This window comes from Nerophis ophidion, linkage group LG17 (assembly GCF_033978795.1).
Source record: "Nerophis ophidion isolate RoL-2023_Sa linkage group LG17, RoL_Noph_v1.0, whole genome shotgun sequence".
In the NCBI taxonomy this organism is placed as follows: Eukaryota; Metazoa; Chordata; class Actinopteri; order Syngnathiformes; family Syngnathidae; genus Nerophis; species Nerophis ophidion.
The window spans coordinates 36,454,748-36,468,275 of record NC_084627.1 but is presented as its reverse complement, the minus strand read 5'-3'; the positions used below and the strand labels follow the sequence as shown (position 1 = coordinate 36,468,275).

Sequence of the window (13,528 nt, the reverse complement as noted above, 5' to 3'; positions counted from 1 at the left end):
TTGACGTGCTTAAGACAAATTGGCTACTCATAAATTTTGTTTCTACCTATGAACAAATCCCAGATAAGAAAATATTGGTGAATTCAAAAATCTCCTTAAAAAATTCATAAGTGGGCCTAAGAACAACATTTGTTCTTAAGAACGGTTGCTGAATGCGGCCTGTTATTTGTATTACTATAGTTTCATTCATTTAATGCCGCTCCATTTTAACAGCAGGCTGGTTGGGCATTGCTTGCTAAATTTAGAGACGCAGCTCAGAATCTCCTCCCATACAAAGTATAAATAGCGAAGGAGGTAGACTTTCCGCACCGCTAATATTTTGGACGGACTGAGCCTAGGTTTGCCAGCAGCCAAAACAGACGCGTAGGAAGCAAAACGTTCTCAACGTTTACGTCCAGGAACTGATGTTGCCCTGAAAAGAACCCTTACAACTTCTCCAGCGGACTGAACACAAGAATTCAGGTAATTTTACACAATTTTGTTCATGCAGCCACTTATGTTAATCTGTATTCTTATTAAACACTTTACATAACTAGTGTTACACAGACCAATATAAACTTATTGGAACATCTATGCAATCCAAACATTGTTTGCAAACAGGGCTGACAAACATAACTATTTTAGATTTTCAACAATGCTTATATGTTTGGCATTAGAAGCAGAGGCTAGAATGATACAACAGTCCCTGCAGAATTAATGGTGTTGCCTATAAACCAAGGTTTATGTAGTCATTCCTGGTCTCTATGTGAGCCGCCACATTTTCGCCCTGTTGGACTGAATTGTGAACAGTCTAAAACAGTGGTCACCAAACTTTTTGAAACCAAGAGCTACTTCTTGGGTACTGATTAATGCGAAGGGCTACCAGTTTGATACACACTTAAATAAATTGCTGGAAATAGCCAATTTAAATCTATATATAAATATATATATATATATAAAAAAATGGTTATTTCTGTCTGTCATTCTGTCGTACATTTTTTTTACTTTTACCGAAGGTTTTTTGTAGGGAAAAAATGATAGAAAAAACACTTAATTGAACGGTTTAAAAGAGGAGAAAACAGGAAAAAAATGAAAATACAATTTTGAAACATAGTTCATCTTCAATTTTGACTCTTTAAAATTCAAAATTCAACCGAAAAAAAGAAGAGAAAAACTAGCTAATTCGAATCTTTTTGAAAAATTAAAAAAATAATTTATGGAACATCATTAGTCATTCCAACCGGTAGGAGGCCACGGGAAAGACCCAGGACACGTTGGGAAGACTATGTCTCCCGGCTGGCCTGAGAACGCCTCGGGATTCCCCGGGAAGAGCTAGACGAAGTGGCTGGGGAGAGGGAAGTCTGGGCTTTCCTGCTTAGGCTGCTGCCCCCGCGACCTGACCTCGGATAAGCCGAAGATGTTGGATGGAGGGATGGGCATTAGTCATTTTTCCTGATTAAGATTAATTTTAGACTTTTGATGACATGTTTAAAATAGGTTAAAAATCCAATCAGCATTTTGTTAAAATATATAACAAATTGGACCAAGCTATATTTCTAACAAAGACGAATCATTATTTCTTCTAGATTTTCCAGAACAAAAATTTTAAAAGAAATTCAAAAGACTAAGATTTAAATTTGATTTTAAAGATTTTCTAGATTTGCCTGAATAATTTTTTTTGAATTTTATTCATAAGAAGTTTGAAGAAACATTTCACAAATATTTTTCGTCGAAAAAACAGAAGCTAAAATGAAGATTTGAATTAAAATGTATGTATTATTCTTTACAATAAATAAGTCAATTTACCTGAACATTGATTTAAATTGTCAGGAAAGAAGAGGAAGGAATTGAAAAGGTAAAAATTTGTATGTGTTTGAAAATCCTAAAACCATTTTTAAGGTTGTATTTTTTCTCTAAAATTGTCTTTCTGAGAGTCATAAGAAGCAAAGTAAAAAAATAAATGAATTTCTTTAAACGAGTAAAGACCAAGTCTTTAAAATATTTTCTTGGATTTTCAAATGCTATTTGAGTTTTGACTCTCTTAGAATTAAAAATGTCGAGCAAAGCGAGACCAGCTTGCTAGTAAATAAAAAACATTTAAAAAATACAGGCAGCTAACTGGTAAGTGCTGCTATTTGAGCTATTTTTAGAACAGGCCAGCGGGCGACTCATCTGGTCTTTGCGGGCTACCTGGTGCCCGCGGGCACCGCATTGGTGACCCCTGGTCTAAAATATCCAACATGTTCTGGACTGCAGGACATAGGAAGCTGAGACAGAACAAAAACAGAATGTTCCTGTCATAAAATCCCACAAAATGTAAAGAGTCAGCTGTGGACAAACACATGTTTGCCTGTCACGTCACCTCACTGTTATTTCAATTCTCACATTTCAGAGGAGCGTCTTCACTTGAGATCTGACCTCATTCCCTAATTTTAAATAATTATTGCATTAGTCTGCTTCTCATCGCAGACACTGCTGACCTCATCCTGCTAACATTGGATTAAAGGCTCGGGCCTTCAATTTACACCTCAGTAACTTGTCTGAATATTCTTACGCATATTGTTGTAACCTCTTGTCGGGTTTCCTTGCTCTTTATTCATTTGTGTGTTTCAAAGTCTGAGTGTGTGTGTGTTGCAGCATTATGTTCATTTTTCTGGAGGGGATTATCATTTAAAGCAGGCCTGGCAATTATGTTGCCTTGTTGGGCCAAATTTAGAGAAAAAAGTGTGTCTTGGGGCTGGTATATCTGATTTTTAGGATCACGAATACAAAACTTCACTGTTAAAAACGTTATGACAGACCGCCTTAAAAACGGAATGGAATTTTACATTTGTTTTACTGAATGACACACCCAAAATTTACATTAAAACAAAGAATATGGGATTTACAAACCCTGTTTCCATATGAGTTGGGAAATTGTGTTAGATGTAAATATAAACTGAAAACAATGATTTGCAAATCTGTTTCAACCCATATTCAGTTGAATATGCTACAAAGACAACATATTTGATGTTCAAATAGATAAACATTTTTTTTTGGGCAAATAATCATTAACTTTAGAATTTGATGCCAGCAACACATGACAAAGAAGTTGGGAAAGGTGGCAATAAATACTGATAAAGTTGAGGAATGCTCATCAAACACTTGTTTGGAACATCCCACAGGTGTGCAGGCTAATTGGGAACAGGTGGGTGTCATGATTGGGTATAAAAGCAGCTTCCCAAAAATTGCTCAGTCTTTCACAAGAGAGGATGGGGCGAGGTACACCCCTTTGTCAACAACTGCGTGAGCAAATAGTCAAACATTTTAAGAACAACGTTTCTCAAAGTGCAATTGCAAGAAATTTAGGGATTTCAACATATATGGTCCATAATATCATCAAAAGGTTCAGAGAATCTGGAGAAATCACTGCACGTAGGCGGAAACCAATATTGAATGGCAGTGACCTTCGATCCATCAGACGGCACTGTATCAAAAACCGACATCAATCTCTGAAGGATATCACCACATGGGCTCAGGAACACTTCAGAAAACCACTGTCACTAAATACAGTTTGTCCCTACATCTATAAGTGCAAGTTAAAGCTCTACTATGCAAAGCGAAAGCCAGTTATCAACAACATCCAGAAACGCCGCCGACTTCTCTGGGCCCGAGATCATCTAAGATAGAATGATGCAAATTGTAAAAGTGTTCTATGGTCTGATGAGTCCACATTGCAAATTGTTTTTGGAAATATTCGACATTGTGTCATCCGGACCAAAGGGGAAGCGAACCATGCAGACTGTTATCGACGCAAAGTTTAAAAGCCAGCATCTGTGATGGTATGGGGGTGCATTAGTGCCCAGGGCATGGGTAACTTACACATCTGTGAAGGCAACATTAATGCTGAAAGGTACATACAGGTTTTGGAACAACATATGCTGCCATCTAAGCCCCGTCTTTTTCATGGACGCCCCAGCTTATTTCAGCAAGACAATGCCAAGCCACATTCAGCACGTGCTTCAACAGCATGGCTTCGTAAAAAAAGAGTGCGGGTACTTTCCTGGCCCGCCTGCAGTCCAGACCTGTCTCCCATCGAAAATGTGTGGCGCATTATGAAGCGTAAAATACGACAGCGGAGACCCCGGACCGTTGAACGACTGAAGCTCTACATAAAACAAGAATGGGAAATAATTCCACTTTCAAAGCTTCAACAATTAGTTTCCTCAGTTCCCAAACGTTTATTGAGTGCTGTTAAAAGAAAAGGTGATGTAACACAGTGGTGAACATGTCCTTTCCCAACTACTTTGGGACATGTTGCAGCCATGAAATTCTAAGTTAATTATTATTTTCAAAAAAAAAAAAAAAGTTTATGAGTTTGAACATAAATTATGTTGTCTTTGTAGCATATTCATCTGAATATGGGTTGAAAAGGATTTGCAAATCATTGTATTCTGTTTATATTTACATCTAACACAATTGCCGGACTCATATGGAAACGGGGTTTTTACAATATTAACTATGATCGATAAAACACTGAATACTGACAACATATGAACGTCACACTCCCCCCCTTTGATCGACATATTATACATCCATCCATTCATTTTCTACCGATTGTCCCTTTTGGGGTCGCGGGGGACATATTAAACAATCAAGCGAAACGCAACAAACACAGCAAAATATGAACGCAAAGAGTAACAAAAAAAACACTACGATTTGTTATACAGCATATCTGATGTATCACTAAGCTTTAGAACCTTGTTGTAAAAATCTCCTTCCACGTCTGTCCCTGACACCCACATTTCAGGCTAGCTCTGGAAACACTCTGTGGAAACACTCCCCACCCACACTGCTTGGTGCCTCGTCTGAGCTGCTGTGATTTATTTTACCATAGTAACTAATTAGATTACCATAGTAATTTATTAGATTACCATGGTAACTAATTAGATTACCATAGTAACTACTATATATAACACAAAAGCGCAGATTCCAACCATTGAAATACTCTGTATAGCTCAAGACGTACATTAATTTAAAAACATCACTGCACATCATAATGTTAGCTACAGTTTCCATCTTAAAAATGTCCAAAAATTATTTGGGAAGACCGGCGGGCCAGATTGAAAAGCTTAACAGGCCGCATGTGGCCCCCGGGTCTTAATTTGCCCAGGTCTGATTTATAGCGTTCACGGAGACATATATACCTAAATTTATTCTTATTATTATATTATTATTATTTCATCATTTGAAAATCAGTAGATAGATACTGCGATGAGGTGGCAACTTGTCCAGGATGTACGCTGCCTTCAGCCCGAATGTAGCTGAGATAGGCACCAGCGCCCCCCGCAACCCCAAAGGGAATAAGCAGTAGAAAAATGGATGGATGGATGGAAAATCAGTAGATATTGTCAAGTTCCTCAACAAATGTTACTGTTTAAAAATGTTCCCAGACCCCCAAAAGAGTTTAGTGGTGTTGCTCTGTTGCTGCATTTAAGTATAAGATGTTGTTTGGTGTCTTGTGACTTCTTGCAGAGTCACACTGCAATGTGTAATAAGCAGGAACCAAACACCTGACCCTTATGACACATAATACCGAGGTGTTATTGAGTAGGGTTCAGACTTTGGGTAAATTTTTGATGTCAACAAATGAGCCTTTCAGTGCTTAGTGGCAGGATTTGTACACTTGTTTTTTTTTTGTTATCATTGATGTTCCATGATGTCTCCAAAACATTTTACTGAATTTCTATGACCAAAATAATAACATTATGAAAAATTTATGTCTGCATTTGACACGCCTTAGGTGAGCCACAATGTTTATTTTTCATTAAAAAGCCATGTATTATTGAAGCTTGGACTTAGACTTCGACAAACTTTATTGATCCAAATGGGAAATTGGTCCACACCGTAGCTCAGTTACAAAGAATGGAAAGGGTATGAATGGAAAAGATAATGCAGGTATAAAGAAGTAGGGCTGGGTAATATCGATATATCGCGGGTTTGTCTCTGTGCGATATAGAAAATGACTATATCGTGATATTCGAATATACGGTGGGGCAAAAAAAGTATTTAGTCAGCCACCGATTGTGCAAGTTCTCCCACTTAAAATGATGACAGAGGTCTGTAATTTTCATCATAGGTACACTTCAACTGTGAGAGACAGAATGTGAAAAAAAAAATCCAGGAATTCAGATTGTAAGAATTTAAAATAATTTATTTGTAAATTATGGGGGAGAATAAGTATTTGGTCAACCATTCAAAGCTCTCACTGATGGAAGGAGGTTTTGGCTCAAAATCTCACGATACATGGCCCCATTCATTCTTTCCTTAACACGGATCAATCGTCCTGTCGCCTTAGCAGAAAAACAGCCCCAAAGCATGATGTTTCCACCCCCATGCTTCACAGTAGTTATGGTGTTCTTGGGATGCAACTCAGTATTCTTCTTCCTCTAAACACGACGAGTTGAGTTTATACCAAAATGGATACATGGATGATACAGCAGAGGATTGGGAGAATGTCATGTGGTCAGATGAAACCAAAATATGGTAGAGATTATCACAGAGATAGTCAAGCCTGCCATTCCTTCTGTGAAGACCAATCATGAGAAACGCTAAAAAACTGGGGTTACAGTACCATAATGACATTAAGACTACCACATGTAGAGACTGTAGGAGGCTTAAAGGACATACTGTAGCCCAGAACGAGGACTATAACTGGAAAGGGCCATTTAATGTAGCATTGATATGGGTCCCTTAAAAACCGACAGGAAGTAGTAGGTCACAAGGAGTGGACAATCTCAGAGGACCACTGTGGGTTTGGGAGAAGAACCAGAGGAACCTCCGACATTTGCTGACATACCAGCAAAGGTGTCTAAACCAATGGAGGTTGCAAAGTGAGTCATGCAGTTGGAGCCAGCGTTGAGGTAGTGGGAGAGCGAGTCCATGTTCTCAGCCCATGGCCGGGAGTCCAACACCTTAAGGGATTTTGTGTCCAAAGGGGGAGCAGTTTGGGATTCAGAATTGAGTGCTTCCTTCTCCAAGACAACAAAGGATGCCTGACATGTCTTTGTGATCATGTTCTGTTTTGTTTTTGACTCCATTAGTTCCTGTTTTTGCGCACCTTGGTTTGTTTTTGTTTCCATGATTACAAATCAGTTCACCTGTTCTCACGACTCACGCACCTGACTCACTGGACTCATGCACCTGTTGTCCATCACTACGTCACCATTTAAAGGCCTACTGAAACCCACTACTACCGAGCACACAGTCTGATAGTTTATATATCAATGATGAAATATTAACATTGCAACACATGCCAATACGGCCGGTTTAGTTTACTAAATCACAATTTTAAATTTCCCGCTGAATTTCTTGTTGAAAACGTCGTATGATAACGCGTGCGTGTGACGTCTCGAGTTGGAGGGGACATATTAGCGCAGCACCACTTGTGGCTAAAAGTCGTCTCTTTTCATTGCGCAATTACACAGTATTCTGGACATCTGTGTTGCGGAATATTTTGCAATTTGTTCAATTAATAATGGAGAAGTCAAAGTAGAAAGATGGAGGAGGGAAGCTTTAGCCTTTAGCCACACAAACACACAGTGTTTCCTTGCTTAAAATTGACTATGGATCAAAGCAGTCAAGCGAACATGGATCCCGACCACTTGTCAACCGGCAGGTTTCGGTGAGAAAATTGTGGTAAAAAGTCGCCTCTTACCTGAATTTAGCGAAGCTTGCACCGTCCATACAGCTGCCGTGACTTCCCTCAGACACTGGCGTCAACACACCCGTGGACACACCCCTCCGACTATCAGGTACTGTTTAACTCACTAAAACACTAGCAACGCAATAGAAAGATAAGGGATTTCTTAGAATTATCCTAGTAAATGTGTCTAAAAACATCTGAATCGCTCCCAATGCAATCGCCTTTTTTTTTTAACTTTATTTATTTATTTTATTTTTTTCTAGTACTTCGCTATCAATATCCTCAGCCACAAATCTTTCATCCTCCCTCAAAATAATGGAGAAATTGTCATTTTCTCGGTCCGAATAGCTCTTGCTGTTGGAGGCTCCCATTATTAACAATGTGAGGATGTGAGGAGCCCTCACACCGGTCACGTCATCGTCTGCGACTTCCGGTAAAGGCAAGGCTTTTTTATTAGCGACCAAAAGTTGCAAACGTTATTGTCGATGTTCTCTACTAAATCCTTGCATCATAAATATGGCAATATCGCGAAATGATCAAGTATGACACATAGACTGGACCTGCTATCCCTGTTTAAATAAGAAAATCTCATTTCAGTAGGCCTTTAAGCCTGTAGTTGCCAGGCAGTCAGCTTGGCGACATCACCCTCCATCACCCTCTATACACCCATGTTATCCATGCCGATGATCCATGCTCTTTCTCGGTCTAAGTAAGTTTTCGTTTTTGTTGTCCATAGTTCTGCAATTGTGCATAGTTTTGTTTCATAGCCAAGTTTTTGTACCCCCTCTGTGAGCGCTTTTCGTTTATTCCTTTTTTGAGTTATTTATTAAAAGATGTCTTTACCTTCACGCCGTGTCTGCTCCAATCGCTTTGCACCACGGGAAAACAATCCACACCATAGTCCACGCCTTGACAATGCCTAAAAGAGGTGAGGAAAAAGAAACAAGTTCTACCACTACTTTTGGATTTCGACAATCCAAAAACACGGGAAAAACCTGTGTCACAAGGTTCAAGAAGGAGTGGAGACTCAGGATCAGACTTCCTGCTAAATCTTTTGGGCTATAAAGCTACAGACAAGACCCCTCCCTTCTCACCAACAACTGTACCCATACGGGTGGTACTTAAATGGAATTGCAGGACAATTTAGAGTCAGCCTTCCAAAAGGGTGAGATAGAGGATAAAACCCCCTCAGTTTGGAGTCACGATACATCTGCACTGTAAAAACTGAATTTTAACTAAGATGAAATATCTCAAATAAGGGGGATATTTGCTTATTTTCTGTCGGATAAGATAATTCTTCTCACTAAGCAGATTGTATGTGAGAGTGTTTTACTTGTTTTAAAGGTTTTGGTCCTAAATGATCTCAGTAAGATATTACATCTTGTTGCTGAGATTTTATGACCTATATTGAGTAAAACATGCTTGAAACTTGAATATCAACTGTTGCAAAGCTGTGTCAACAACACCCACATTTATAAAACTACTTTTTTAAAGTAATAATTTCTTATTTCAAGCATGAAGAAAACAATCATTACTTTGACACAGTAGTGTCTCATAATTAAAACAGATGACAGCCAAATGACCTTTGCTGTTTTATTTTCAATGAAACTATAGAAAATACATACTCAGAAAGTAGCACAGTTCGCACAGTGCTGTAAACTGACAGTTAATATTTAAACATTTAACATGTGACATTTCTATCAATTTTGAACAAAAATAGTTCAATCACATTCAGATAAATTCTTCAAAATTACAATTAAAAAGAACACACACTTGGCGCGATGATGTCCTGTTATCGACGGAGAAATGCATTTTTAGACCATATGATTTTCCTGAGCGGCTAGGAGACCCCGAGAGTAACAAGCGTTTGCCTTGTTGCCTTTCCATCAAGAACAATAAATTCGTTTTTAGTGTAAGTTTGCTGGTTTTAAGAAATGTGGTGTTGAGCGCATATTATTATGTCAAAATAATGGCACCAGCATTTACCTAATTTAAGAATGTTTTTCAACATATTGAGCGAAATGGTCTCACTTTTTTTTCTACCAAGAAATGTTCACTTGTTATTAGTGAGAATAAACTTACTTTAAGGCAGTGTTTCTCAACCTTTTTTCAGTGATGTACCCCCTGTGAACATTTTTTAAATTCAAGTACCCCCTAATCAGAGCAAGGCATTTTTGGTTGAAAAAAAGAGAAAAAGAAGTAAAATACAGCACTATGTCATCAGTTTCTGATTTATTAAATTGTAAAACAGTGCAAAAATATTGCTCATCTGTAGTGGTCTTTCTTGAACTATTTGGAAAAAAAGATCTAAAAAATAACTAAAAACTTGTTGAAAAATAAACAAGTGATTCAAATATAAATACAGTTTTCAACACATAGAAGTAATCATCAACTTAAAGTGCCTTCTTTGGGGATTGTAATAGAGATCCATCTGGATTCATGAACTTAATTCTAAACATATTTTCACAAAAAAAAGAAATCTTTAACATCAATATTTATGGAACATGTCCACAAAAAAATCTAGCTCTCAACACTGAATATTGCATTGTTATATTTGTGTTCACAGTTTATGAACTTACATTCATATTTTGTTGAAGTATTATTCAATAAACATAATTATAAAGAATTTTTGAATTGTTGCTATTTTTACAATATTTTTTAAAAATCTCACGTACCCCTTGGCATACCTTCAAGTACCCCCAGGGGTACGCGTACCCCCATTTGAGAACCACTGCTTTAAGGTATTTTGGGGTTCATTGAGGCTAGCTAATTTTGCTTGTTTTAGAAAGTCTTAACAAGCCCAATATTCTTGTTCTATTGGCAGATCATTTTTCTTTATTCAAATAAAATACCCCTCATTTTTGTATTTTTTTTCTTGTTTTTGAACACTGCCTTTTTGCAGTGTGCATACGCCGTCATGATGCATATTTGAAAAGGCTCCAGATAAAAAAAAATTCAGCCTTCAACTCCCAATCCTACAATCTATATGTGAAATGATAAACGGCAGACAAAACTACAGCTGATCAAGTGTTTGTTAAGGTCTAAAGCAGGCCTGGGCAATTATTTTGACTCGGGGGGCCAAATTTAGAGAAAAAAATGTGTCTGGGGGCCGGTTTATATATTTTTAGGAAAATTAATACAAAACCCCACAATAAAGTCTGATTGAATGCTAAAAAAGTTATGACAGACCACCTTAAAAACGGAATAGATTTTTTTTCTATGAATGATAAAACCTTGAATATCAAGAACATATGAGTGTCACACCCCCTCTCAATTGCAACAAACACAGCGAAATATGAACGTGAAGGGTACAAAAACAAGAAACTCTACAATCTGATATATGTGATATATCACTAAGCTTTGAACTTTCTTTTAAAAATCTCCTTCCACGTCTGTCCCTGACACCCACATTTCAGGCTGGTCGTTCTGGAAACACTCTGTGGAAACGCTCCCCACCCACACTGCTTGGTGCCTCGTCTGACCGGCTGTGATCTAGATTACCATAGTAATTAGTAGGGTTGTACGGTATACGGGTGTTAGTATAGTACCGCGATACTAATGAATCATATTTGGTACCATACCGCCTCTGAAAAGTACCGGTTGTCAGGCTTGGACTTGGATTGTGTGTGCTCCTTCGACGCAGAGGGATTACAGGACGAGCCAGGCGTGAATTAAGGTACATGATGTTTTATTTGGAAGTCTAAATACAAAAATAAACAAACTAAGGGCGCTCACAAGGAGGTATAAAACTTGGCTACAAAATATAAACAGGAAACAAAAACACTTGCTCGATTGGCATGAATGAACTAAGAACAGAAACAGCACGATGGCATGACTATAAACAACTAAAACAAAACACTTACTGTGACAACAAAAACAGGAGGCAGGAATAGCAAGGTGCGTGGCAGGTGATCGTGGACATGGAGAATGAGCAGCAAGGTCGTAGATAACAATGAAAGTTGGAACGGCATGGGTAATGAAAGTTGATGTTCCCAGACTGATGGACAGAAAGAAATTGACTTAAATAGTGGCTGTGAATAATTTGGAACAGGTGCGGGACTGAGGGCATGGGCGTGGCTAGGAGGGCAAGGTGAAAAGCAATGAGTTGTCATGGTAACAAAAACAAACCAGGAAGTGAAAAAACAGAACAAGAGTCCAGAACACAAAACAAAACATGATAGAACATGAAATCAAATTTACAAACGTGACACCGGTCCGCCACACCCTAAGATTTTTTGTCAAAATAAAGCCAATAATGCAATTTCTTCTAGTCCCCTTTATTTAAAAAACTACCTAAAAGTATCAAAATAATATTGGTATCAGGACAAAACTAGTCACTAAAATATCTTGGAAAAGCGCAGATTCCAACCATTGAAATATGTTGTATAGTTCAAGACTTATAGTCATTTGAAAACATCACTGCACATAATAATGGCAGCTACACTTTCCATCTTAAAGATCTAAAAAAAAATTTGGGGAATGTCCAGCGGGCCAGATTGAAAAGCTTAACGGGCCACAGGTCTGGTCTAAATGGATGTATTTCTTCTTGGAAACAGGATGTTGTCAAAGAAGGGGGAGCAGAGGTCCTTCAGCAACAGGCAGCTGAGAGACCAATGGGAGAAGAGAGTCCAAACCATAGAAGACAAGTGCAAAAAGGAAGAACTGAAGGAGAAAAGTTCCCTCAAACTGTGAGTAATTTACAGAATGAACACAACTTTCATCATCTATAACTTTACTGGCGAGTAGCTATATACACTTTAATAATAGCTTTAATACAGGAAGAGCAAAGACAGAGTAGATGCAATAAATACAAACACAGTAGTACCTCAATTTACAAGCTCAATTACTTCTATGACCAAGCATTTAACTCAAAACACTTATATTATAAAGCAGCGCCGCACATTAAAATGATTTAAATACATATTAATTGGTGCCTGTCCCCCCAAAACACCACACATGTAACATGTAACATGCCCTTTAAAAAGCAAAGCTAACCTCTGGGTAAGATTTTTTTTTTTTTTTAAACAACACAATTGTGTGTATAACAAACCACAGTAGTTTGATTAAGTAATCTAATAATGATGTAAAACATTCTCCTCTTCCAGCAGACTGAAAAGGACTTCAAAATAATTTTCAGTCTGTTCTGTTTGGCTTGTTGCATTCTCATTAATTCTACTAATTCTAATTGTACAATAATGAGTCGATCGGTTACCAAAGATGAAGGGTGGTCAATAAGGCTAGGATAGCAGTGAGTATCCATCCATCCATCCATTTTCTTCCGCTGATCCGAGGTTGGGTCGGGGGGAAAAGAAGCCCCTTAGCAAAGAAGCCCAGACTTCCCTCTCCCCAGCCACTTCATCCAGCTCCTCCTGGGGGATCCTGAGGCGTTCCCAGACCAGCCGGGAGACATAGTCTTCCTAACATGTCCTGTAGAGATGCGCGGTTGGCGGTCTCATCCGCGGAGTCGGGTCGGGCGGGTGACATGACGAAAAAATTGATTATAAATAGATTCGGGCGGGTGGCGGTTGAACCATTTGTAAATATTTGATGTACATGGTTCAGGGATCGGTAACCTTTACCGTTCAAAAAGCCATTTTAGACCCGTGTCATAAAGTGAAGAAGACAATAAGAGACGTAAACATTCTCAAGAATGTCTGCCGGCAGTCACCCAGTTAATAAGTATTAGATTGTGCTATGAAGCCTTTGCCTTTGACGCCTTCTACAACATGTACATTCTACTTGCCAGTCCAACAATATGTTGTGTGTGGCTTCCGCAGACGCACGCACACGACTACAAGGCATACTGGGTGATACAGAGTACACTAATGGTTGTGATATAAACAATTTTAACACTCTTAGTAATAT

At 38.3% G+C, this 13,528-nt stretch overlaps 1 protein-coding gene across 3 annotated transcripts in view; it reads left to right on the top strand.

Moving 5' to 3' along the window:
• The first annotated feature begins 312 nt into the window (after positions 1–312).
• The window catches only part of LOC133536382 (glutamic acid-rich protein-like), a 32,743-nt gene continuing 19,527 nt past the window's right edge, over positions 313–13,528 (top strand). For 2 of the 3 annotated variants that reach the window (XM_061876871.1, XM_061876870.1), the window contains exons 1-2: positions 313–462; positions 12,220–12,351. In XM_061876871.1, coding sequence (XP_061732855.1) covers positions 12,221–12,351 — 131 coding nt within the window. In that variant the 5' untranslated portion in view covers positions 313–462; position 12,220. The remainder of the gene's footprint in view (positions 463–12,219; positions 12,352–13,528) is intronic. The other variant, XM_061876872.1, reaches the window with a different exon arrangement.